This window comes from Alosa pseudoharengus, unplaced genomic scaffold (genome assembly GCF_046254945.1).
Source record: "Alosa pseudoharengus isolate Yale_2024_CS ecotype anadromous, Long Island Sound unplaced genomic scaffold, YU_APseudo_1.1 YU_APseudo_1.1_scf_23, whole genome shotgun sequence".
Taxonomy (NCBI): Eukaryota; Metazoa; Chordata; class Actinopteri; order Clupeiformes; family Clupeidae; genus Alosa; species Alosa pseudoharengus.
Window position 1 is genome coordinate 22,916,574 of NW_027468685.1, and position 27,299 is coordinate 22,943,872.

Genomic DNA, 27,299 nt, shown 5'->3' on the forward strand with positions numbered 1-27,299 from the left:
ATCTTCAATTGACACCCAGATGTCCTCATATGGGCAAAGATAGCAGCTTTGGTTCCTTTTCGTAGGCTAACTTCAGAGGTCTAATAGGAGCTCCACAACTCTGCATCACTCTGCATCACCACTGATGGCTTACACCAGGATAGATCGCCCATTACCTGTGTTTCTGGATTTCGCCTTTAGGAAATCTGGCACTCCTGGCAACACCCTTACATGGCACGAAGGCCAGTGCACAGGTATTGAGCCTTCTTGCACTCTATGATACAGATAAGCTGGGCTGCTCCTCCCTGCCTCGAGTCAAGGAGGTGGTAACTGCCTACCTTGCTCCACAGGGCCCACTGGGCAAGGAGAAGTTATATGGGTGTGTGGGGCAATCATGCCAGGCACTGAGCACTACAGCATTGCTGCAAGTTTATGGTGGCAAGCTCCTCCACCACCCAGATGCCTTGGTGACCTCATGGCTACATAGACTTAGGATTAGCATTAGACTTTGCACTGTTAGCGATGAAGTGCTCTGCACTAGTAGCCCAGGACTGCACACTGGGTTTTCTAGTAGCCCAGTCCCAACTTTGTGAGTAACATTGTCAGACCTTCCGGACAAAGACAGTTACCATCTTTGATGCCCCAGTGTCTCCCGAAGGCCTCTTCCAGTGCTGGTTCCAGCGACCGCACCAGTGATCAGTACCCCCAAATGCCGCTCTTTCTATTATGGAACCGGCAGGAATCAAGTAACCTGACTCTCGCCAGATGAATTTCGTTCCGCCTAACTCCACTCATCCATCTGGGATCGATCCATTGGAGTGGTGCTTCAGAAGGCTGGGCCTTATTAAAAAATCCTTGCATAAGATTGGATAAGCCACTTGTCCGTCATCTATTGATGTGCTACTTCAACCACTCACATCAAAGCCAACCCGTGACGCTGAGAACAGTCTCACAGTTGCTTCTACGCTACGTCACATCTACAGTATGAAACTCCCGCCCTGCGTCCTGATTGGCTCTACCATACAATCTCGTGCTGAAATCACTCTCAACGGAACCGATCCCAGATGGATGGGAGTGGAGCTAGGCGGAACGAAATTCATCTGGTGAGAGTCAGTTTAGGAATCAAACGCGTCTCCCCTGGAATTCTTAGTCGAGCCTGCCACTTATCAGCCAATCAAAAATAACGAAAGGGGCTACACAATAGTCAATCAGAAAATAGCACTATTGTATCTGGGTAAGATTTAACGCAACAACCAATTAAAAAAAGCGTATCCTGGAATTGTTCACATGAATCTGAAATTCATCCAAATGTTTTGTTCATCTTCAAAGGAAACCACTGGAGCTTCAAGCATCAATTTGAGCAGAGTAAGTCATCTTTTAATGTTACAACAAATCCACAGCTTGTTTGACACAAACAATGACAATGTGACTGCTGCTAGAGAATGTTTTCCAGATAATTAGCATCAGTTGTTCATGAGTCTGTAACTTAGCCAACAGTTTTACAATCTGTTCACTGAGAACAGTTGCTCAGAACAAGTAGTCTAGGCCTATTCATTTTTCGTTATCACACGATGACTGACATATTGTCACATTATAAACATCTCTCTCTTCAAATAGGCTTAATCATTGTATTAGCACTAAATAAATTAAAGTGTATTGCATATTGTTATAGGTCACTTTTAAAATCATGTCATATTGTATAATTATATCCTGGCCATGGATGCATTTATCATTGCATCTGTCTTTCAAAGATGTCAGGTAAAAAGCAATTAAGCATCCTCTCATTCCCCCTAAAAAGGCCAGGTTATTGTCAATGCCATGTGTCAAATCTTTTATTCTGCAAGTCTGGGAAATTATAAATTATACTTATGCCCCATTTTGAGTTTTTTGCCCAACATTGCACATCATACTTAGGAGGGCATTGCTCCTACGTACTTTGGCCAATAATCAAATGCCTGACCTCTTAAAGCTGAGACACTGTAGTGTTTTGGAAAACAATTAGAATAACTGTGACTGTGTGATGTACTGACAGAGTTACAGAGTATTGGCTTGATATGACTTAGAAACAAAACTGAGCCCTAGCATCAGGTCTTGTGAAGCTTTGTGCAGCAGTAGATCAATATAGAATGGCAATATGAGTACTTCAGACCCTTATTTGCCAAGGTATTCATGCATTTTGTAAAATGCCCTATGGAATCTCGGTTATCCAAAATGCATACTGGCAATCAAATGCTTACTGCATATGAACCCCTTAAAGCATAATCTTGGGTCTGAATACTTATGTAAATGGAATATTTCAGACTTTTATTTTTTATGAATTTACAAAACACTCCAAACACCTGATTTTTGTGTGTTGGAGTATTGTGTGTAGATTGATGAAGAAAAAACCCCGAATTGAATCCATTTCAAGATGAGTCTGAAATATAACAAAATGTGGAAAACTTGAAAGAGTCTGAATACTTTCCGGTTGCACTGTATTTACATCCCCTTTAAGCACAAATAATATGAATAACTGAATTTTGCCAATAGGCAAATTAGAATATCCTTTCAAGGGCGGAAGTGGCTCAGGTGGTTCAAGCCCAACTCCTCCTACATGTAAACCTGTCGAGGTGTCCTTGAACAAGAAACCGAACCCTAAAGTTCTCCCGATGTGCAGGTTGGCACCTTGCATGGCAGCCTCTGCCGTCGGTGTAGGATTGTGTGTGTAAATGGGTAAATGTGAGGCATGAAATTGTAAAGCACTTTGAGTGATCGGATGAATGGAAAAGTGCTATATAAATGCAGTACATTTACATTTACCATTTGCTATAGACATCCCCCATCAAACAGAGACTGATTCGCTTCTGTTGATCCATGATAACAATATTCCAATGGGAATTAATTTTGAGACATCTCGGATCAAATACAGATGTTATGAATTATCTGAGTAACTTTTCATCTTGTCTCCAATATGAAGATACAGGCACATGTCAGTTAAAACAACCAACTATTAAAATCTACATAAATTTACTTTAAGTCTGTTGTGTAGTTTACTTATGGAGATAAGTTTCCAATATTGTTATTATGTTATGCAATGAGGATGAACCCAGATGAACCTGTTAGCAAATTTGAATTTGCTCTGCAGGTCCATCTGAAAAGGAGTCCATTGACATCTGTTCCTGATAGTCTTATCAAATCATTGCAGAAGTGCAGCAGCAAAAGGGCATCTAAATGCAGTTGTTTACTAAATTCCAAAGGGTTTTGGTGGTTTGGATATGCACGTTAAATGGCTCCTTTCCAGACCAACCTGCAGAGCACGTTCGTCTGGGTTCACCCAGATTAATGCAATATGGTAGGCTACTACAACATTGAACAACAAGTACATAATGTCGTAACACTACAGAATTATCAATAGGCCTATGCCTATTTGTTGTTTGTGCCCTGGACAATAAATATATATATATATTTTAAGTATATAAATACCCCTCACAATAAATCCTGATATGTCTTGATTTATTACATCAAATGTTAATACCTTCATGTGCTGAGGAAGTGAAAAAGGAAAAGAGGCACGTTTTTCCAGCACTTTGCCAAAACATACAGAAATGCAGCCTATAATTTTCAACTCAAAGTTTGTTTACTCACCTTCTTTTTTATGTGCCAGGTGTTGATCATTCTCATAATCCATTCCCAAGGGTCATAGTACTTCTACTTGGCCAGCAGGCAGTGTGAAGAAGACTGTGGTTGATCTCTAACTTGGTACCTTCAAAACAACTCAAAAAGAGATGCATCAGTTCATTTATTGTTGTCTAGGCCTAAACTGCTGTCACCTAATCAAATAAAACAGGCTATCAAATTTTGTATTATGCCTATCTTCCCCATCTTTCTATACTATAGCCTACCCTGCTAAAACATAGTGTAACCCTATAGGCAGAGCCGGACAGTAACGGAGTACATTTACTTGAGTACAGTACTTGAGTACAATTTTGAGGGATCTGTACTTTACTCGAGTATCATTTTTGGGGAGTACTCATGACTTTACTCAAGTACATTTGAGAGGCAAATATTGTACTCCACTACATTTCTATCCATAACCGTGAGTACCCGTTACTACTTCTAAAAAAAAGGAAAATCTCGGAAACCCTCAATTTGTTGTTTCCCTCTCAAACGTGATTGGATTGTGCAGGCGCCACTTATTGGGACAGCCTATCAGCAATCACCTTCAGCTTTCCGCCAAAGTCAACTCCATGGTCAGATTTAGATGGACGAAAGGATTAAACCATGGACGAAACACTGGATGAAGACGCAGCAGGTCCATCCCGGGAATGTGCCAACCTGTGGTCCCACCTCGCCATTTCAATTTTCTGAACAAGTTAATGATAGTTTTCGCTTCAAGTGTTTCAATTACAAAAATAGTATTTTGTATTTGAAATACATATTTTAAATACATGTATTAGAAATACTGCCCCTCCCTGACAACATGGTAAAAAGATGAAAATGACTTGATTTTACTTCCAATTCATTTTACATTCTCCAAGGTATTAACATTAACATTTTTCTCATAACTCCATGTAGGACATTTCTGTACATAAATGTAAGCACTGTGGCAGTAGTAATGCAATATTTAGAAAATGTAGGCTATACTCTTGATACTCAAGTAGCCTACTTTTAAAAACAAGTACTTCAGTAGGCCCTACTTTTACTTAAGTAGACATCTGACTGTTGTACTTTTATTTGTACTTGAGTAAAATTTAGCAAAGGGTATCTGTACTTTTACTCAAGTAATGAAGCTGTGTACTCTATCCGCCTCTGCCTATAGGGTCCCTTTTTTTTTACATTATCATAGCATAGCCTATACTGACAGTCATAGACTAATAGCCTACATAACACCTGGGCGTCATTGGATTATTAGCCTAGCCTATGCTAAAAACGGTCTCCTATGGTGAGGACAGGGAAAGTGCAGGCAGCCACGATACGAGGAGTGATTGGTCGTATAAAATGAACGTTGCTGATGTCTGGGTTACACAAAGCTACAACAACACAATCATTATGCATACTGTAAGCCTATACTTAAACAAACAGCCTGACTTTTTTAGTCATTATTTCAGTGTTACATTATGTATTTCCCTTGCCCCACAGCCGAAACAAAGTAGCCAAGCGTCTTCATTCTCAACCGTGGTGAGTGACCAAAGATTCCTGTGACCATATGTGGTGGTGACGGGCTATGCTGGTTGCTTAGACACTGCTTGTAAACAAATAGCGCAGAATGTCGGGGTTTCTGAAAGTTGATGTTCCAGTCGTTTTTTCCCAGTCGTTTTCAGTAAAGATCTTCAAGGTTTTCAGCTTTGAAGATAATTTGATTTGAGTAGTTTTGGGATGCCTAAACCAACAACTGAAAAGGTAGGCCCACTTGTGTTAACTGTGTGTTGAATTCGTGAAATAAATCGACCATTAATGCCTTTTAGGCTTCCATCAATAACGTTAGACTTGATTAGTCTATGCCAGAGCCATATAAAGGTCTATCTACAAGGCTCTGGTCTATGCTAGGAAGCTCCGCTTGCTTAACTAAAACAAAGATCCTTAATATACAAAGATAAAGCAGCACAGGCTTCTACAATGGAATGGAATTGTACACAGTTCCTGCCTCCTAAAAAGGCGTGGTCAGAATGCGCTGACGCTACCTCGTTGATGAAAACGTCAAATATTTTTCATTTTCGCGCCTCTCTCTTGCTGTGACCAACTGGAGCTGGCCTGGGTGACTGAATTTGGTACATCGTCGTGGCAAGATGCAGTCTGATTTCCAGGTAAGTGGCAGTTTGAAATGTGGCAAGGTATTTGTGATTAGTCTGTGTCAGTGTAACGAGTTATCTATGTAGTAAAATGTCTGCGGAGTTTAGGTAATAACATTATTATTATCTCGTGTCGCCGTCATGAATGTTAGCTCATTGAGGAGTAACGTTAGTTGACGTTAGCTAGCTAACCATCTGATACCGATAGCAGAGCTAGCTGAGGCACTAGCTACCAGATTAATTTGGTAGTTAGGCTACAAAGATAATTTACGAACCTGATATTTGCTCTACCTAAATCGGCATCACTATAGCTTGTGGATCAGATCTACTGCAAGCGACATTGATTTAGCAGTTTTGAAATGTGTTTAGTTGCTAGTAAAAAATGAGTAGCTACCGTATGTAGCTACACATTTGTTGGTGCACTGAATTTTATTATCAGCCTAGCGTAGCAGCTAGTGAAACATTTAGTTTTACGCCATATTCTCTGTCTGTCCTTGATGACGCGACGATTTTCTCTACTGATCTCTGCCCCGATCCTGCACATTACATATTTTTGTATTAAGTTTGTCTCTGGTGGCAAATGTGTAGTCAGGGTGGCGCTCAACGATTGTGTTGAATAACGTTACATCAGTTGTGAGTAGTTTTTCTCGGATGGTCTTGCACAGACCCTTATCAAGCAGCACTAAAATGAACGTCATGTTTGCTAATTCTCTCCCCAGTTGTTGGACGAGCAGAAGGACGCTATGGATGGTGAGGATGAACCCGCGATGACAGGGAGGAATGAACTTGAACCTGTGTTATTCAGAGGATAAGTCAATGCTATGTACTGTGTTCTGTAACTGTCCGCTCTTGTGGCCATTCAAATGTATAGGGCAATTCCACGCAAAACTGTAACATCCATAACACCAACACAATGCCATGGTATTTAGTTGGCATTATGGATGTGACAGTTTTGCGTGGAATTGCCCTATACAAGTTACAGACTTTCAAAGTTAAACATATCAAATATAATTTCATATAGGCTACTAACAATCAGACCTGAAGACTTCATGAAACACTACCAAAATAAAGTTGAAACTAATTCTACAAAAGGCACTCCAAAGGAAAAGCCTTTTTGGCTGCATTGGCCAACATGTTTCGACCAACAGCCTGTCACTATGAAACTCTGTAACTAGATTTAAACTTCCCTCTGTATGGAAAAAAAGATCTATTATTCAACATTAGTTAACACACTGAGAATGATTGCTGCACTATATGTATTGTTCTCTAGCAACCTGAAGGTCCAAGACTCAATCCACTGAAGGCTCTCCGTAAGATGGTGGATCTGATGTCTGCTTTGTGGTCCTATAGGACGACGCCATGGATTGGGGTCAGAGATGCGCCTGAGAAGTAAGTGTTTGTGTTTGTAATCAAGTGCTGTAATCACAATTTGACTGATGCTAAAACTGGAGTAGGGGATTTGAATGGACATTTATACCGTGAATTTAAGACATCAAAAAGCCTGTTCATGGCCTCAAAGAAGTCAGTCGTAGTATTTGCCTAACTTCGCAGCCTCTCCAGCTGTATCATAGTCTTCAGTCCTATTGTGTTATCACAGCATTTATAGTATGAAGGATCATATTAAGCAAAGCAATGTGCAGGTGTAGTAACTTAATTTCAAGAACATAAGAACATAATTGTAATTCATGATGTTTTTTTTTTTTTTTTACTTTGCGTGGTGTTGTCTCTGTTTTAGGTGCTGTAAATGCTGGCCATATGACTTCAACCTTCATCCAACCAAACGAAGAGATCCTGCTTTCCTACACTCCATTCAGGGTGTTAGTTAATTCAAAGACAATAACAGTATTTCGTTTTGTAAATGCTTAACTACCACTCAATGCAGGACACATCTACTGGCAGTTGATGGAGGGGGTTTAGGGCAGTTGTGCTATTCTTTTCCTTGTGGGTAGACTGCAGAATGTGGCTATGTATGCAGGTGTTAAATTGTGGGATTTGTTGAAAATGTGAATTTCAAATAAAACCATACCATTCAAAGTTAGACTCACACACTTTATACCCTCCTTTCCTCAGGTTTACTTGTTTGGATCGGATGGACAAGTCGGCACTCCTTATATTAACAAGCTACCTCTTTCTTCTACTAGTTCAATAATATGGTATCTGAAAGAGAAATGCCAGTGTTCATCATATTTTTAGCCTTATGTCAATGAAAAAATAAGTGGTGTATTTCCATTGTAATTTGCGTCTGTAGTAGGCCTAAAGATATGGCCGTGTGGCGGCGCTGTGGGATACATCGATTGGCGCTACTTTATCAAACATCAGAGGTAAGGCTAATTGAGAAAGCAGACGTCTGGTTAGGTGTGCTAGTTAGCAACTTGTTAACCAGGGGCACGTTTCCCATAACCATAGTTGCTAACTAAGTTAGCTACTTTGTTGGTTACAATGCAAACTATGGTTTTGGGAAACGCACCCCTGGCTGTCCAGATTATTATGTGATATGACCTACTTGTTAAACAATAATATGCAATACTATATATAGTACAGTGGTTCTCAAATGGGGATACGTGAGATTTTAAAATATACAAATAATTTGCAATAAATGTAGTCATGGATTACTATCCAAATGTTTGAATTTTGTATGTGTTTATTAGTTCCAAAGTTTAATAAATTAGACACTGATGGCACAGTGCTCTGTTTTAAATCTTTTTTTTCTCAACCAAAAATGCTTTGCGCTGGTTAGGGGGAAGGCTACTTGGCTGAAAAAATATTTCACAGGGGGGTACATCACTGAAAAAAGGTTGAGAAACCACTGCCCTAGTTTATGTGTATGGCCGTCTGCTATACAGCCTATTTGAACGCAATCCATTTTCGCGATTGAGTGATCAACATCGAAGTGGTAAGCAACGGTAACTTATTCCAGAGAACCTTCGGCTACTTAGTAGATCGCGTGCCAGTGGGTTACAGAAACAGACAGACAAGTGGCAAACAAAGTCGTTTTTCTCATTAACTGTTCATCTGAAAAACGCCATGTCGATGTCAGAATGTAAGGAACACATGTGAATTACAGAAAATGCATTAAAATGCCCAATCTCGAGCTGTATAATTAAGGGCTGGGGCATAATCCGAGAAAAAATGATTTCTTCCATAGGGCCACAGTGTAAAGAATCTCTCGCTAGTCTCCTAAAAAGGCGTGGCGCTAGTGAACCCTACGTCATAGGGGAACAGGAAGAACCCTTCTGTGAATCGTCTCGCTTTATCAACCGTCTCTGACTAAAAGCAGCAGAGGAAATAACAATGTTTGTTGGTAACTAAGTAACGAGGCCAATTATTTTTCCACGACAGATAAATGTTCCTCCCCCAGGGCGGTGGATATGGAACGATGATATGAATGGCCTCGAATTCACCTGGTAGGCCTAAGCAACTAATTTGTGCCAGCTAGTCAGTGTTCATGACAATTATTTGAGCTCCCATTAATGGAGCATTATATCACGTTTTATCTTAGTAGTTTAAACTCTGCTGATGATGCCAAAGAAAAAAGGAAGATGGGGCCTCTGCATGAACAAGTCAAAAAGCGCCTAGAGAGGTAGGGGTTTATGGTCTCTGTGCACTAGGCCTACCTGAGCAGTGCCACAGAATGATCGACTCCATGCCAAAATGCCAACCTACGTGCAGCGGCTGCACAAAATAAGTAGGGAAGGCTTTTCGGTGGGCACGCGTTTTCAGGTGTTTATTGACAGCGTTGTCATCGAACCGGAAACTGGTTTGCCGACTTTAAGTAAGCCAGTGCACAGAGCCCATATGGATAACGTTACTGTATTTGCACAATATAGTTTGTCGAATTGCCCATGCACACACACACAACTGTTGCCGATTGTCTTCTCAAGGTCTGCGCAGATCACGTCGTCGTCCAGTAGAGGGCGTCGGAAGACTTTAGTATCAACTGCATTCGTCCCCATGTTTTTGTCCTCTGTCAAGCGGGCCCAGAGGGAGCAGGTCACCATGGAGCACGTTAAGCGTACGTCTCAGTTTTTTTCTGATGATGGAATCACACAAAGCATGATTTCTGTGTTTACAGGCCCCCCCCCCCCCCCCATCCCATGCAACATGCACTGTCAGCGGAACAATTATACCTCATTGCATTTCCCTCCATTGTAGTAATGGCTATGTCTGCATTGCAGAGGTGGCCTTGAGTTTACTGCAAGAGAATGAGGCCATCCCCATCCCACTTTGCTTTCTTTCTTTGATGAAGTATGTATGAATGTGCCCTTCCCTCTTTATCATTATAAGTGTCTGCAAAATACTATAACTATACATTGTGATTGCTGTGAAGAACAAAATTTCATTTGGATGGAACAATATATCTTAGTTTGCATTGCTTGGCAGGTGCAGGGAGCTTAATGCATTTTTGGCTGCTTTGCTACTTTACCTGTCCTGCTATTTTGAGAAGATGTCTCTGGAAAGGAAGCCAAAGCCGCTAATGGCGTAAGTATGTGCCGAGACCATAAAGATGTGTTCTGATTATGAAGTTCCTTCAGTGATCTTAAATGTATCTTTAGTACAGGTTTTCAGGATCAGGTGCAGACTCTGTGTGTGGAGTGTGGTAGAAGTGACAGCATATTAGATGGAAATTCTGTAGGTCTTTGAAGTGAAGCTGCAATGAATATTCTATTTTCAAATATAGAAATGTACCCATTCAGTCTGTGTTATATATTGTCAGAAGCAATAGGCTACATTATGTAACATAAATATTGCATGTTAATAAACCTTTAAAGTTTTTATTGTGATCGAATGATGGACTCCTCGTTGTAGAGGCACATGACCTTATATGGCATGAGATACATGTTGAATTCTTGAGGTAATTGTAATTATTTTAGGCTAATTTCTGTTTTAGTGAACCCAGCGTCACAGAGAAACAGGTGATGGCAGAGACTTGTGCAAAGGTCGACTTGGCCCAAAAACAGCTGGCCCTTTGCTACTCCACACTCATCTTAGGGCTGGGGCTGTCCCAGCAGCACCATATGTCATGTGGAAGGTCCGGATTCCCTCACTAAAGCTTTTGCAAATGTTTCAATTAGTGTGTGTTGCATTTGTTAATATGCAACTTCCTGCTTGAAAATGACAGCTGTGGTTTTGTCTCTGCAGGAGCAAAGTGTCGTGGACGCACAGAGACAGGCAGCTTTATGAGGTTCGTGCAGCAGACAGGATATTGTGTATATCAAATGAGACGAGACGACTTCTCTTTCAAATACAAACAGTCTATGGCTTGTGTGAAAGTGTTCTATTCACTTGTTTTTTTATGTTTATGTTTAGGCCCATTGTCTTGTTCAGAATTGTACATCAAAACAAACTCTGGTTTATAGTCTCTATGTTTTATTTAATTATAATTCTATTGTTTTACTGTTGTTAACCACTACTGAGAGGCGCTTTTAAGCATGATGTTATGTCTACCCAATATTTCGTCCTCAGTGTCTGTACAGCTTTTTGTGCTACGCGGCGTGGGTGACATTCGGCAGGAAGGACCTGAAGGGGATTCAAGAGGAAGTAGGCCGACTTTTGCGCTCCGACACGTTCAACCCCACGCTGAATGGCAAGGAGTCGGAGAGGAGCGAGAACCAGGAGGAGAGCAAGGCCAACCCCAAAGAGCCCAGCCCAGTGACGACTGAGAGGAAGTATGGCCAGGAGCTGTTGTGGTCACCATATGGTCACACAGAGAGATAAGCCAAGATTTGAATTAGGAGTTACTTTTAATGGAATTTGCATTACAGTTTGGGGGGGATGTCAAGATTTAATTGGTTTTAATTAATTGTTCACTAAAACTTAACTTTTTCCCCCAAATATACCCACACACACACACACACACACACACACACACACACACAAACACACACACACACACACACACACACACACACACATAAGAACAGTGGTGGAATAGTATAGTATTGTTTAATGTAACTGATGAAAATACCATACAGGTATATGTGAACATGAAAGCTTTTGAACTTCAAGAGTTTAAATCATCTCGCTTTAGCAATTGAGTTTAATCTTTCGCAATTGAGTTTAATTGAAGTTTAATCTTTCATTTGCCTTTGTGTCATGCATCATGTCATAATTAATTTAAACAAGAACATATAGAAATTCATTTGATTGGTTAACAAGAAAATAATGAGAAAATATATATAAAAATATATAAATATAAATAAAAAATATTCTGTTCTCTTAGTTGTTTTTAGTTGAAAACATCTATAGGCGTGTGTGGAGATGGTTTTGTAATTCTGCATGCTTGACTGAGCTGTGACAGTTTTACGGGCAGCTTGGTCATCCTCACTCGTCTCCTGTTGCGGGTTCCCACCCCTCCTGTCTCCCCACCTTTGACCCAGGAAGTCGGAGCGACGCCCAGCTCTGAGCAAGATCGTGACCCAGCGCTCTCCGGTCATGGTGTCCCTGCTGCCCTTTCCCCGGGAGGAGGCCCCTCACCTGTTCCAGAGGTCCCACCCTCGCGAGCGGTCCACTGCCAAGCTCTGCAACACTGAGGAGCTGATGGAGCAACTTAGCGAACAGCTGGCCTCCTTCAGGTAACACCCCAGTTGGCCCAGGCTGCTTTAGCAGCACCCCCATGTCTGCTCCCGTTCCATCTTCTTATTGTCATTCTTTGTCTCTCCCACACTCTCTGTCTCTGTCTTCACCTTCCTCGCTGTCAAGTACAAAACTATTCTCAAACTATTAGTTGCTGCTGTGTGTGGTGCATAAAATACTTCAGCTAATGACAGCTATCACTGTTAGCATACAAATAGATGTATTGAAAACAAAATTAAATTAAATTAGAACTCTTCCAAAAAATGTAATTGGAAGACTGACGTCCCATCCTACCAGTTCAGGTATTTGCGTTACACACACTGGCGTGTTGGTTTCCTGGAGTGCCTTGATCTTGTAGAAGTTAGCAAGAAACATTTCCTGTGATGATGCCTGATTTCATGTCCCCCAGAGTTTAGCTATGCAGCTGGGGGCTTCCTATTGAGAAATAAAGTGTAAGCATAAGAGTCTCTCTCTAGACACACAGAAGCCTCTACTGACTGCCAGATTGCAGGAAGTGAGGGAGATTCTCTCCCTCTCTTTCTCTCTCTCTCTCTCTCTCTCCTCCTGAAATGTTATTTATCTTTCTGTCTCCGTTGCACTCTTTTCCTGTCCCTAGATTTGGCATTCTGGGAAAACCCCTCAAAGAGTTCAGCCGCACCACACTAATGCCCCGGTGGTCAGAACATTATGACGACAACGACGACGACGACGATGACAATGATGACAACTCGTCTGTCCACATGCAGGCAAAGAACATTTCCTTCATGACTAGTCGCATGTCCATAGCTGAGGAAAAGCCTGGGACCCAGAGCCGAGCCAACACTGTGAACTCACACGCCACCACTGAGGGACAGTCTTCAGTCACTGAGTAATATATGTGTGTGTGTGTGTGTGTGTGTGTGTGTGTGTGTGTCAGTCAGAGAGAGAGAGAGAGAGAGAGAGAGAGAGAGAGATTTATATTATTTGTGCTAATCCAGAAATAAAACTTTTGCAGTGACCACTGAAGCATTTATTCAGAAATTGTGTACTGTTTCCAGTCATATTGCTCATTATACTGTACATGTCCACATATCTATAATCTTGTTCCTACTGAATTCCAAATGCAAAACCAAATTACTTTGCATTCAGCATCCAAACCAATAATGCCTCTCATGTAAATATTGTACTGGCAGATGGATTGGTTGTGGTAATGTCAAATGTTCTGTGGCAGATAACTGTTTTCACCCACTGTCTCAGTATCAGAGGGAGAAAAAAGGTCTCGTGATGAGAAGACGGCAACATACCTCCATAAGAATTTACCTTGTATGCACTATCACCGCCTTAAGTGGTTCTCAACGTAACAGCCTACTTCTTCACCTGTGCTGAGGCAAGCAGGCTGCCAGTTCAGGAGCAGCAGCTGGGCTAGCATAAGGGGCTTTGCCCTCACCCTAATTGGCTGGGTAATCTAGGCTACCACGGAAGGGTGATCCGGGCCTTGAACACACATGGCTGAGCTCAGGAGGGGGCGGAGGAGAAAAGCAGGCAAGGCGACAGAGGTGGGGCAGTGTGTTGGTTTACAGGCACCTCCAGAGCCATGTGTAAGACATAAAGCCTGGAGTTCAATCACAGCTGAGCTTGAATCACCATCAGCCATGAGTCAGTGTGCTTACTCAACAGGATATGAAACTGAAAAAGATAGGTGGATGTGTGAGTCATTAGCCTGACGAGCCAGACCCACATTAACATGTAGGGTCTGGGCACTCACCGTTCGCAGTGCTCAGTCCGAGGGGCGAGATAATCAGTTGTCTTTCAAATTCCCTCTGCACGCAATAGGACAACGGCAGCGCTATGAGTCCCATGCGTTTCCCACCAGCGGAGCTAGTTGGCTAGTTCAAACGTTTGCCAACTTAATAAAAGCTTAACTCGTGTCACACTGTTCGCCAACAGCAACATCCATCTTATCTGTTTTCAAGTAGCAGGGAATTCAAGCCAAACCTTTGCAACTCTGCCATCAATCAGTATGTTAAGCCCACCTAACGACTCTATACACGATTTCATTGGCCTGATTGAGTTTCGATTTCTGGATAGGATTTCTAGGCTATGGAGTCATGGTTAAACAGTTATCTGTCTTGCCTGTTGTAAATTGCAAATGGAAGACTATGGAGAGAAGGCTAGGGATAGAAGGCTAGGGAGACTGTTATATTAAATTGTGAACTAAAATGATGTTGTCATGTCATGTTTTCGTTTCTCGGTGTCCACCTCTGTTATCTGAACTGACATGCCTACTCCACCACGAGGGGGAGACACCCTACAGGTGGACCGAACCTTCAATTGATTTTGCGTCATTAATTTCAAGTGTATGCTTTGGGAGGGATTAATTTGACCTTTATGGAGAGTTTAAGCTGTAAAACTGTTATAGTTGATACTGTAAAATGTATAATTACTAGAGAATAGTCAGCAGTTTGTGAGCCAGCAGAGTTCCTATAGCCTTTTTCAAATGCTTATTTAAGTGGACCATAAATAGTAAAATAAGCCTAATACGTCTGCTTAATTTGGCTCAAACAATAATTTGCATAAAATCATATGGTAGACCTATGCACAAAATAAATTAGCCCAACTTGAATGTATATAATAATTAACTTCAGATAATTATGATAATATGTAGCCTGTTCATACCACGTGTAGAGTGAACATTGCAATATTACAATTATAAAGAATTTTATTTTAACTATTAAGCTAACAATGCTACAGGCCATTGCTGCCTCCCGCCTCCCAGCTCGCGTCTCCGCAAGCTTGCATTCATATGGTCAACGTGACTGTCAATCATTTATCAAGCTCTCCCCAGCCTGACCTGCATTTTACTTGTCTACTTTCCGACTCAGCTTTGCCTACGAGTCCTCATGCTACGTGAGTAATGTGCGATATGGCAGAATGTTAGCAGGATAACGGACCTTTTGTGGCAACATATTTCAATCTAACGGCGAATTCTCCACAGTGACGTGTAGAGATTTAGTTGCCAAAAGAACCCGCTTACGCTTTGGACATTTTCGTAAAGTCACTTTTGCAGAAAAAAAGTGCGCGGAGGAATAACAAAAAGCAACACGTATCCGGTACTCCAATCCCTAGCAGGGGGAACAAGACAGCGTAGCTGCGAGAGCGAAGGTGTACGAGGAGAGTTACACACGCAAGTGGACGAGGAGAGACTGGTCGAGATTTGTCCATTTCTTCCGACCACAACACAATTATCTAAGGAATAATGAGAAACTTTTGGATGATACTGGCCCTGTGCGTAACGGCTTTGCTTTCATCTGAGCGGGTGAGTTGTTTGTAACAATAATAGCCTATATTTTCCGAAGCTGACGGTAGTAGTAGGCTAAACGGTACTTGGTTAACTTCCACTGAATCAGGCAGTTGTTTTGTAGCTTTGTTGGTTGCAGTAAACTTGTGGCAGCTTTTAGACATGGTTCTAAATTATTCACTTTGTGTTGCTGCTTGCTAACTTAATTATGATTTTCAAGAATTCGTGTCGAACATTGAATGGTTGACTTTTTACCCTGCTGTCACAAGAAACCAAATATTTGCCACCAAGCAATACACGGGCTGCTCGTCTAGAATGCATCTTCTGAAAAGGGGCTTATAAAGAAAATTGTCACGTTTATTGTCGACAGTTTAGCTATAAACCTACCGTAACTTCGTGTTTAACCTCAAGGGGGTTTCATATTTGGAGCCAATTTAATTGTTTTAATCGTCTTTGTTGAAATTATTCGGGGACCGATATGAAAGTGAAATGATTTCTTTAACCTCATTTTGTAAGCCATACGAGACGCTGAAGAGCGGTGCGTTTCGCTTCATTTCGTAAGGTAGCAAGAAGCCGTATCCTGATGAAAGACCTCAGTTGTTGACAACTGAAGTTCTGAACGTAGCCTGTCTCATAAGGTAACCACTGACCAGTCAATCGCAGGCTAGATAAGCTAGTCCAAGTCCTGTTCTGTTCTGACGATACTCTTTTTGGTAATGTTCAAAGATAGTCTGAGAGCAAAACATATTATGTTATAACTCAGTCTATCAGAGTCTTGTATCTAGAATGAAGACACTGGACAATGACTGTTTCGCGGGGTTCTGTTAAAGTGTAGGGCCTGTGGTCCACTCAACATTGACTTAGGCCAATTCATTAACCTTTCTGCTATGGGCCAATTAAGCTAAATACAGAAAGTGTTTGGCATCTCAATAGATCTTTCGCCTGGGTGGATCAATAGTATCTATCTGGTCACAATAGTCTGCAACCTAACACCCGGACAAACAATCTATCTCTTACAATCTTATGGAGTCTCCTCCTTCACCCTCCTTTCCGTTTGGATGGACCTGTGAGTTGCTGGCCTTCAATGGGGAATAATAATGATGCCATAAGCTCTCTTGATGTCTTTGTGGTGTTAAACTTATGCACTGTGATGTCAGATGGCCAGAGTTGCTGACAAAAGTTTTGGTTACTGATTCACACACCATGAGGAATCATATTCATGAGTTAGTAGGCATAATGAATTTCCCCTGGGGATCAATAAAGTATCTATCTATCTATCTAATGAGGTGTTACTGAAGAGGGTCTTTGAACAGTTTTGTCTTTTTTAAAACCTAAGGCCCAGACCTAAATATAGTGTGTTTTTATAATTCTTCAACATTCCAAAAATAGCATTTCACCCCCAAATGGTAGACTGTCCATGCCTACACCTTTGTCGTTGTTTGGTCAGCTGTGGGCTCACCAGGTTTAACACTGGCAAGTGTGGTAAATCAACTCCCATGAAGTGTAGTGCTCATAGCTCGAAGCATGTTAACCCCTGCCCACCTCTAAAGGCACCCAATATAGTGCCGCCAAAAGCAGTGTCAGTTGCCGTGATTGAGCGGTGCTTGTGTCCCTGCCGCAGTCTATGCCCCATTTGATCACCACGGCAGTTTCACTGGGATCTACCATTGATCACCAATAACGGCACAATGTTGACATGCTGATCAAGTACTTGGTACAGTAGGTTGCCGAAGGGAGATATGTGCACTGGTCAATGTTGCCAACAAAATTATATCGTAGTTAGCTAACTGTAGTCCACTTAATTTGCCAGCATTGGGTGTGCGTGCGTGTTAGTGTGTGTTAGTGTGTGTTAGTGTGTGTTAGTGTGTGTTTGTGTGTGTTTGTGTGTGTGCATGTGTGTGTGCATGCGCAGGCTCTAAGGGCAGGATGAGCTTGCCCTGTTGTGTTGTCAGTGTGTGTGCGCTTGTTGCCAGATGTGGCCTCTAATTATGGCTGTGTTTGTCCGCTGGGAAGCGTGAGGGATTGCCTCGCTCCTAGCAGGAGATTTACGTCAGGTCGGTGCCGCCTCACTTCCTGACGCGGAGCTCTGAGGAAGAACTAAAAAAAAAACTAAAAAAACACAACCTGCAAAGTGCACACTATCAATTTTGAACGATTCTTGCTCAGAGAAAGAGGAGCATGCCGACATTTAATTTGAGTTTTGTGAAGATGCAACTCAAAGACACTTTTTCTCTTTTTTATAATGTAACAGTTATTTGCTTTTGTCATCCAGATGGACATCCGTTGCCTTGTTATAGAAGTGTAATTCAAGGCACCAGCAAATGCTCATATTCAGTGTGAGCTCTTGGAGAAATTAACTTGCCATCTACATTTTTTCCCTCTCAAGTAGTCACAGACTCTGGAACAGATTCACGCCAGTCGCGTCTGGTGTGTATCAGGGCCATGTCTGTTCCTAGGTCAGCTGCTGTCCAGTGTCCACTCATGGCACATGCACTTCTGAGGAACAGGATCCCAAAACCCTAGACCATCATTTGCACTGTAGCTGTGCATGGATTTGCTCCACTGGAAAGACTGTGTGAGAGAGAGAGATGCTGTGACCGCTGTCTCACCCCACACGCCTGTCTCCTTCTCTCACCCCAGGCTCTGTTTTTCTCCAGAGCTTTATTAAAAGATAGAGAGGATGTTAACGTTTGCTTCACCCCATGGACACACACACAAACACACAGCCTGAATCTACGTGCACAAACGCACACACTAACACTACGCGCACATACTAACAAAAGTCCCAGACCTACAGATGACCTGCATATTTATTAGTTATGCGCCAAACTGCATTTACAGCTGGGAGCCTGGAAAGTGTTCACATGTGTCGTGGCTGCCTGACCGGCCGTGACCATCACCTGACCCAAAACCTAAACACCCTTCCACCTGCTCCTGTTTTTGTCTTTGGTTGCATACATTATTATCACAGGTTACATGCAGCATTCGCAAAGTTGTGCTGCGCAAAATTGAAGAGATGAAAGGTGAGAGACAAGGGAGCATTGCAGAACAGATGACTGCCAGACTCATCCATAAAGTCTGTGTCCTCCATTAACTCTCCACCGAGTAAACAAAAGATGTGTGCTCACCACACTTGAAAATATTTGTATTTTTCTTACACAAGTGAATGGAACTTGCTAGTTTCTCCTGAGTGTAGGTGTGCTCATGCATGACTGACTGACATGTAAACATACACACACAGCTCCTGATGGATCATTATGTAAAATAAATGGTCATGATGACCACAATAATGAGCACAACAATAACAGCTCCAAGACCAACTCATCTGTAGTGTGTGTTTGTGTGTGTGCACATGTCATCCCAGTATCTCAATACCCTGTGTGTGTGTGTACATTATTTTGGGCTGGGGGCTAGGTCTGGTTATCAGCTCAATCTGCCAGGCCGTTATGTAACCTCAAATGGATTCTGCAGGTCCGCTGATGGAATCCCAGCATGCTCTTGTGTGTATGTGTGGCCATCATCAGCCGCACACTATACCACTGCCCCAGGTCCTTCTGTCCTTTTTTCTTTTCTTTCTGTGTTCTTTACTTTTTTTCCCCTTTTTTTTGTTTTTCTTCACCCCACCACTACCGACTCGCATTCTTCTGTGGTGTTGCTGTGTCTTCGGTTACTGTAAGAACAGTGGGATCATTATGCTATCGTCCCACAGATGGAAAGATTGAAAAATGGAGGTTAAAAGCAGAGATGGGTTTTGTTCCGCTCGGCTTACGGAGCTCGTTTGCACAAATGCAGGACATATGTTTTTGTGTTTGTACGTGGGTGTGTGTGTTTGTGCGTCTCTGTTTGTTTGTTTGAAAGTGATGTGGTTTGGCTGCCTTCTCCTCATAGGCTGTGTTTTTCTTTCCATCTCTGTGGCCGACTCCTCCGATAATCTACAATTCTCACCCTGCCCCCCACTCCTCGCCAACTTGGAAGTGTTGTCCTTCACAGGGATAAAGTTTTGCATTCCACAGGGACTTTGCCTGCAGTGCCAGCCGTCTGTGTGAAGTGGAGTATGACCCGCTAACCAGCTGTGAGCCACTCCTGCCCCCCTACACCTCGGCATAGCTTAACAAAGCTCACCAAAAGCTATTGTCACAAAAGCCACAGTAGCAGTGCTCAGGTCAGCATAGTTAATACTGCATGGTGGATTGGAGCTTGGAGAAGAGTCCAGACACTGTTTTAAGTCCCTTTCTCCATGAGACTTATCATCAGTGGAGCTAAATCAAAAGTGAAGGGCAGACAAATCAAGATGAACGCTACGATAGAGACAACGGAAGCACAACAGGATGTTCCACATCTACACTCGAGTCCTAGTGGGTCTGCTTAAAGCAAAGAGAAGATGTGTACTATGTTACATCAGCCCCATAATGACATGCTTTTTTTATCTTTCTTTTTTTTTTTTAATCGACATCTTGTGAAAGCCATTTTTGCTCTTGCAAAAGCAGTGGTCACACACAAGTTAATTTAGCTCTCTTAAACTCCCCGTGTCTTTTTGTTTCTTTTTCTCTCCTACTCCCTCTCTTCTTTTTCTCTCCTACTCCCTCTCTCTCTCCCTTCCTCCCGCACAGTTTCTTGCTCTGAAAGTTGCTTCATGTGGAAACTTCCTTTGGAGGCCTGTGGTCGAGGCCCAGTGATTAGGCTATAGGGGAGCTCGGGGGCTGGGTGGGGGTGGATAGAACTGATTTAGCACCCTACTGTACTTATATATGTGGCCCTGTGAACAAACCAGTGCTGATCTTTTATTTCACTGTGTGTGTGTGCATGTGTGAGAGAGAGGGAGAGAGAAAGTTTGAGACGAGGATCAGTCTCCTTGTCCTTGTGTGCAGCGTGAAGTGACCTGGGACCAGAGAACCCTACCCAGCTGCGCTAGGCAGTGCGACAACACCGTTCCTCTGCTGCAGTTATCGAAACAAGCAAATGAACGAGTGTGACTGCCTAACACCAAAGTACCCCCAGCATGTCATCAGGAACTCTTGTCCTTGTTTTCCATCCTTTGCTGTATGTTTGACTGCCCCACAGCTTATTAAAAACAGTTTGGATGTTTTGATGTCTCCTCTCTTCAATGAAAGGATGCCACTAGAATATTCTGCAGCAGTCACACTTAAGTTCTGGTGTATGGGATGCATTAAAATGCACAGTTTTAAGTGCTGGCGGTTTAGGACGGAACACATTATGTTGTCAGGGGGGGTGCTGATGAGAGCATGATGTCACCAGCTCCATTCCGCCCGCACTGGAGATTGTTCTGGAAAGGGTCATGCTGCATTTAACACATCTGTGCTCCCGCCTCGTATTTACGAGCGGTCCTTGATCGCTTCTAAAAGGCGCCCTAATTGAAAAATGCAGTGTGTCTAGGGAAGTGGGGGGAAAACCCCTCTAATGTCTGGTGCCATTTTTTATCTCTCATACTGTTTAGGCAGCTTCAACGCTTCCTGTGGTCGATATGCCATGAGTGTGTGTGTGTGTGGGCACACAAAGAGAGACTGTGCCTCACTGTAGTTTCACTTTTTCTGTGGTACCAGCCACCAACAATTTCCCCTCAAAGTGAATTGAGACGGCATTTTCTTTTTTTAATCAACCTTCTTCCTGCCGCTGTCTGCACCAGATTTAACCACTAAGCAAACCATTTCCTTGTGATGGCGGGACTGATTTGAAGATGGATAAGTGTCATGGGAACTGAACTGACAAACAGGAAGCGGCCATCGCGGCAGGTACACAGCGAAACAGGCGCTGCTTGTTTTGTGGTGATACCCAAAGAAGTGAGTGTGTGTCTGTGTGAGAACTCAGAAAGGTCACCGCACTTCCTCCCGCCAGTCATGTGACCTCAGATGCCCACACAGTGGCAGGAGGTGATCGGTGAGATTGTGCTATTTGGTTCGAGACGCGAGCGTGCTGTTGTTATCCGTCAGTCACAGCAGTGCTTTCAGTGGCCATCAAATGTTAGCCTGCAAAGCTTTCATGTGGGTCCAGCTATTTTGAGGATGAGAATACGAGATGGATGCTGCCGTGAATGATTCAGAATGTCACACATACAGAGATGTTCATAGACACAAGTACAAGACACTGCATGTCTGACTAGTCCACTAGCCACAGAGAGAAAAGGAAACTGAGAGGCAGTGGGCAGCAAAAGACACAGGTAGAAACGTGAGATAACAAAAAGAAAGAAGTTCAGAGGAAGAAATGGAAAGAAACGGACAGAATAAAAGAAGGAACAGAGTTTACAGTGACAGAAACAGTATAGGGAAAGAGACTGAGGAAGCTGGAGTGTGTCAGAAAGAGAAAGGCCTACGGAAGGAACGAGAAAAGAGGAACACCGTTACCATGGCACGAGGCAAGAGAGATGCAGAGAGATAAACAGTGAAATCTCAGTTGATCTTTAATCACCGCAGGGCAGAAAGCATCAGGACCTCTCAGCGCTTTTGACGTGCTCAGACACTTTAATGCCCTAGCCTCATGAGAACGAGATTATCTGGACTAATGCACTCTGTTAGCACCCATCTGCGTCCAACAGAACACACACACACACACACACACAAAACAAAAAACAAACACCTACACAGTACACACACAAATTTTAAGTACATAAGAACTCAGATACACGCTCACCAAAGCATACACATTTATCACGCTTTTATAAAGTCCCATTATGGAGGGGCACACTTCTAATGCAGCGTGTTCAAGTCCATGAATTTTCATCAGGAATGCAAACACAGCTGACATGCTCATTTCCACTCTGTCTCCTTTTCAGCAGAGGCCACCGGGGCCTGATTTAGTCTGTGTGTGTTTGTGTTCAGTGTGTGTGTGTGTGTGTGTGTGTGTGTGCATGTACACGAGGGGTAATGAACGTTTTAGGCCCATAGGAAAAACACACACCAAAAGGACGTGTGTCTTCCACAGATGGTTGAACAGGCTCAGCCTCACCCTGCCCACCCACCGCCCCAAATCCATCCCCCAACACATTTGAATGATCCCTCATTTTGTGTGGCCCAAAAAGAAGTGCCTCTATCTCCCAGTCATTACCCAACTGTAACACCGGTCAGTAGATCAGGTCAGCTGCTTCACACTTTCAGCCTCTGGTAATTCTGTGCTGGCAAGTCCCCATGCCACAAAGTAATTCTGGAGTAATGCCCAGTGCCCACACAGGTTGATTTGGTGGTGATTTTGTTTTTGATGGTAAATAAAAAAAAAAGGCTTGGTTGTTGATTAGCCTGGCCAATTTGCCCAATGTGGGACGTCCCCTACCTACAGCACTAGGGATTTAACAGCCCTCCTATGTATATCTGACTGCAATACTATAATATAGCATCTGTAATTCCCCAAAAAACATTCTCTATTGTTTCAGGTATTCTTTTCTTAGTCTGGCATTCTATACAAATACACGTGTAAAATGATGGAAACAAGGACACATAAGGTCATGCTTTTATTTACTGAAACATTTTCATGCCTTTGCATCTCCTCTGCCATGCCTGTCAGGCCTAAAATATTTTTTGACACCTAAAACCATTGATTGCAACTCTTAGAACAGCATGCAGCATGATGATAGATGATTGGTTTAATCAAAAGAGCCACAGCCAAACAGGCAGTCCAGCAGGCTGTCCTTCCCTCACCTGTCTGGCCAGGGCCTGCTGAGACCACATACTGTCTGTGTCTGAGCTGTCTGTCTCTCTGCTACCGTCACACGCCCTCCTCTTAAGCTCACGTTGCTGTCTGACTGATAAAGGTTTTCATGCGAGCGCTTTTGTGTGCTTTTTTGCTATGCACCAGCCAAGCCTGTCTTTAGCACAGCAGGTGTGCTGTTGATTTGGAGGTGATTGAATTGGGATTTCTTCAGCTGGCACAACAGTTACCACTGTCAGTCTATAATTATTCATTTTTATTTGTCCTAAAAATGATACGCTTGGGGTGTGTTGTATGGATTTTATTTGGAAACTCCTCTGCTGATGTTTACATAAAACAAGTTGAATTTTTGGATTCATATCTTTCCCATTGTTCTATATTTATATAATGTTAAGCTTATCTTTTGCATGACTGCCTCCATCTCAACTCACACATGGTCCAAATTTACTGGTGGGGAGTGAGAAAGGATGTGCTCTTCTCAGACAGATGGAAGCTTTATGGCCCTCATACAGGGAGTTTTCTTAAGTAACTAATTAATGGGGAATGTGGGGAAGTGGGGCAGTTCTTCTTTGGTGTGGCGTATGCCTCCACAAGCCTCACGTTCTTTTATGCTCTAGACATTGCGACATGGTTCCAACTCCAAACAGACTTATCACGAATGTGCTACGTGCGTGCAGACATATTAAGGATGATGAGCGTAATGCACTGCCACTGCATTCAACATGCCACAGGGCCAATCAGAAGACTGTGTGGCGCTCATCTGACCAATGAGCCGTGACCTCCTGGTTGTCATGAGGTCCTAACGATGTGAAGGAATGAGACAAAAGATGATGGTGCTGTGTGTGTGTGTGTGTGTGTGTGTGTGTGTGTGTGTACACTCGTGTGTATGTGTTGTGTCTGAGACTGGGAAACTACTGCAGATGCAACCACACATTCTTGCAGGATTACGGCAGAGGGGGAAAGACTTTGGGGGCTGAGCGTTTTGCAGGAGGTTTGGCAGCGATATGAAAGCTGTTTTTAGTCTGCTCAGTTTGTTAGTGATCTCTATCTGGTGGATGTGTGTGTGTGTGTGTGTGTGTGTGTGTGGTTGGACTGGGATGTGAGTGTGAGCACTAGCTAGTTTTTTGTGTGTTTGCATATGCTGGGTGGGTTGGTGTGAGTGTGTGAGAGAGAGATACAGCAAGCGTGTGCGTGTGTGAGGGAGAGAGAGAGAGCGCGAGTGTGTGTGTGTGTGTGTGTGTGTGTGTGATTAAAGACAAAGTGGTGTCTGCTCTGAGTGTTGGCTGCGGGCTGGTCTCGGCGGGGAGAGCGGGCTTTCTGTCCTGATAAACTGCTCAGCTGCTTGTGTCCGCTGGGAGGACGCTCCTCTCTCTCCCCCCACCAGCATTAAACATTTACAGCACAGACAAGCTGTGCTACAGGACCTATTTCTGTTGCCAGAGCTGAATTATTCACACAAAATGAAATATGAATTTAGGGGGTGGGGAGTAAAAAAGAAGAACAGACGCATCCCAATAAGTTTTGAAATTGTACTAGAGGACCATAGCGTCCAGCTTGACAGGTCACATCCTGAGGGCAAAGCCCAAAAAAACAACAACATAAGGTCTCATATTAAGGCTGGCTAGAGGATTTTTCGTTTTCATTCCATGTGGATATACTGAGCTTTCATGGAACAGAAAGGAGGGAAACAGGAAAACATCTGCCGAGCCGGTCCAGTCAGCCTCAAACTTTGGCACGGTGACCTGAGACTCTCGGCAGGCTCAGACGGACTGCATGATGCCTGTGCTGTGCACCAGGGTGTCCACGTCTTGCTCAAGAGCGCATCATTTTGGGATGCGCAGGGAGGTAATGGAGTTTGACAGATGGGAAGAGTCCGTGCAGAGGTGGTGGAAATATGTTTCTCCCCTGTTGTTGGGCAGAGGTGGTATCAGCACACACACACACACACACACACACACACACACACACACACACAGGCCCTGCTGGATGGCGCACTGATGTTCAGCCCCTCACAGCTAACTGAACACCCAGCATGATTTGGCGGTGCAGTGCCAGCACAGATGCAGCATGGGGTTTGTCCTTTCATGTGCATGAGACCTTTTTGATATGTGTCGTTTCATCCAGAATGCAGGAAATCTGATGAAATGAAGGCACGTTGTTTCCAGAAGTTTAGCTCTCTTCGTGCTGCTAGTACTGCTAAGTTCCACATGTCGAAGACCAAGCTCACTCTACCGCCTCTTAAAAGCCAGAGGTAATGAGCGTAGTGATTGTATGTGGCCTATTAAAAGTTGTCTGAAGACAACTAACGAGTGAAGGTAAAGTTTAAAGTTGCCAGTATTTTTGTATCGTTAGAGTAGTTGTGACTGATGGGGTGGCTTTGCTGCGGATGTGGTGGCCTGCTTTGCGCCCTGGATTCCAGCTAATCTCCTGCATGTGTCACCACCTCTCTTGTGACCTCATAAACAACTAATCTCCGAACCCATTCCCCAAACCAATCATGCTTCTGGATAAATCTAGGGTAGCATTCTGATCCCAACCATACCCCATAACCTCCATAAGAAATGGCCCAAGATGTCTAATAGGCTGCTTCTAACTTTAATGTGTGATGATTGGCATGCTGGCACAAGCGTAGAGGAATTAATTCTAGTGTGGCGCAAGGAGGACAAGACATACATTGGACCAAACTAAAGCACTCCGAGGGCCTGCACATAATCTATACATTTTGTGACTTATGTTATTATGTTTCTGGTATAACTATAGTTCTTAGCAGATGTGTTTGTCCAAAGCGACTCAAAATGGCCTCAATAAACATTACATTAGCAGTATAAAGTAAAGTATAGTATAAGTATATAAGTATATATACTTTTTTGATCCCGTGAGGGAAATTTGGACTCTGCATTTAACCCAATCGGTGAATTAGTGAAACACAAACAGCACACAGTGAACACACAGTGAGGTGAAGCACACACTAATCCCGGCGCAGTGAGCTGCCTGCTTCAACGGCGGCGCTCGGGGAGCAGTGAGGGGTTAGGTGCCTCGCTCAAGTGCACTTCAGCCACGGCGCACTGGTCGGGGCTCGAACCGGCAACCCTCCGGTTACAAGTCCAGAGTGCTAACCAGTGGGCCACGGCATATGTCATGGTCTTAATTAAAAAATATATCAAAATTGTAATACTTGTAATACTTAATACCAATAGCCATAAACATATACAAACCACAACTCTGTAAGAAGTAATTAGTAAGATACAATTTAAACAAATGAGTCTTTACTTTAACAAAAGTTCTTTGTGCCAAGGTTCAAACATCTCTGTGATGCCAAGCCACTTTGCTCCCAATCCTGGATCAAGGCTTGCTGGTTAAGCCAAGACAGAGTTTAGTGACCCATTGCCCAGAATGCCCACCTTTAGCAATGATTGGGCAGCTGAGGGGGAATGGGCATTCTGCTTCTCGCCAGTCAGGCTTATAGTTCGGTCACTCTGATTGATGCCCTGACCCATTTAGCAAGAAAAAGAAAAAATGTATATTGACCTGCATTGTAGAGCACAGTTGCGCAATAAGTCTTAACAAGGACTCTCTTTTGAACCAAGCTGTGTTTTTTTTTTTTTTTTTTTATGTCTGCCACCTGTATGGAACTGCAGAGAATCCCCCCCCCCCCCCACCCCTATGGCCTTTCCAATGATGCTTTGCTCTCAGGTCAGCGCTTAGCTTAGCACAGTGGTTAGACAGAATGCTCCAGTTTGTCGGTGTTCCTCCTTCGTGCTGCATGCACAGGATTAGCCCAGTATAATGGGATCAGAAATCACCACCTGCCATGTGCTCCTGCCTCCAAACCACCCAGCCTGCCGTTAGAACCCTCACACTCAGAGCAAGTCCTTATGCTACACACACACACACACACACACACACAATCCCCTGCAATCAGGCTCAGCATTTAGCATTATTTTCTAGCAAAATGGCGATAACAGCCCTATATGATTAATTTTAGCAAGGGTAAAAAGGCCATAAAACCAAAACCCGAAAAACATCAAGCTGGAAGTGAATGGCCA

General features: G+C 43.2%; 2 protein-coding genes and 1 long non-coding RNA gene across 6 annotated transcripts in view; all 3 read left to right on the plus strand.

Moving 5' to 3' along the window:
- The first annotated feature begins 5,535 nt into the window (after positions 1-5,535).
- Positions 5,536-7,785, plus strand: LOC143140197 (uncharacterized). Of its 4 annotated transcripts, XR_012990579.1 has the most exons (4): positions 5,536-5,726; positions 6,467-6,497; positions 7,018-7,136; positions 7,483-7,785. It is a non-coding gene; the product is annotated as an uncharacterized LOC143140197 (long non-coding RNA). The 4 variants fall into 4 exon arrangements; XR_012990578.1 differs by having other exon boundaries at positions 6,467-7,136; XR_012990577.1 differs by lacking the exon at positions 5,536-5,726 and having other exon boundaries at positions 6,331-6,497.
- A 1,913-nt stretch (positions 7,786-9,698) lies between these two features.
- ppp1r36 (protein phosphatase 1 regulatory subunit 36) lies at positions 9,699-13,220 on the plus strand. Its single transcript, XM_076300839.1, has 8 exons — positions 9,699-9,759; positions 9,923-9,992; positions 10,128-10,226; positions 10,636-10,776; positions 10,887-10,929; positions 11,211-11,413; positions 12,125-12,319; positions 12,904-13,220. The coding sequence occupies exons 1-8, from the start codon at positions 9,699-9,701 to the stop codon at positions 13,190-13,192; spliced, it is 1,101 nt and encodes a 366-aa protein (XP_076156954.1). The 3' UTR covers positions 13,193-13,220.
- A 1,948-nt stretch (positions 13,221-15,168) lies between these two features.
- Positions 15,169-27,299, plus strand: part of sdc2 (syndecan 2) — a 31,602-nt gene continuing 19,471 nt past the window's right edge. The window contains exon 1 of the mRNA XM_076302086.1: positions 15,169-15,615. Coding sequence (XP_076158201.1) covers positions 15,556-15,615 — 60 coding nt within the window. The 5' untranslated portion in view covers positions 15,169-15,555. The remainder of the gene's footprint in view (positions 15,616-27,299) is intronic.

Excerpts from the sequence above, each read along its gene's own strand:
- ppp1r36 (XM_076300839.1), top strand. The coding sequence starts at position 9,699 with ATGTTTTTGTCCTCTGTCAAGCGGGCCCAGAGGGAGCAGGTCACCATG. Across the intron at positions 9,993-10,127 it reads TGCTTTCTTTCTTTGATGAA|GTGCAGGGAGCTTAATGCAT; the intron begins GTATGTATGAAT and ends ATTGCTTGGCAG. Across the intron at positions 11,414-12,124 it reads CCAGTGACGACTGAGAGGAA|GAAGTCGGAGCGACGCCCAG; the intron begins GTATGGCCAGGA and ends CCTTTGACCCAG.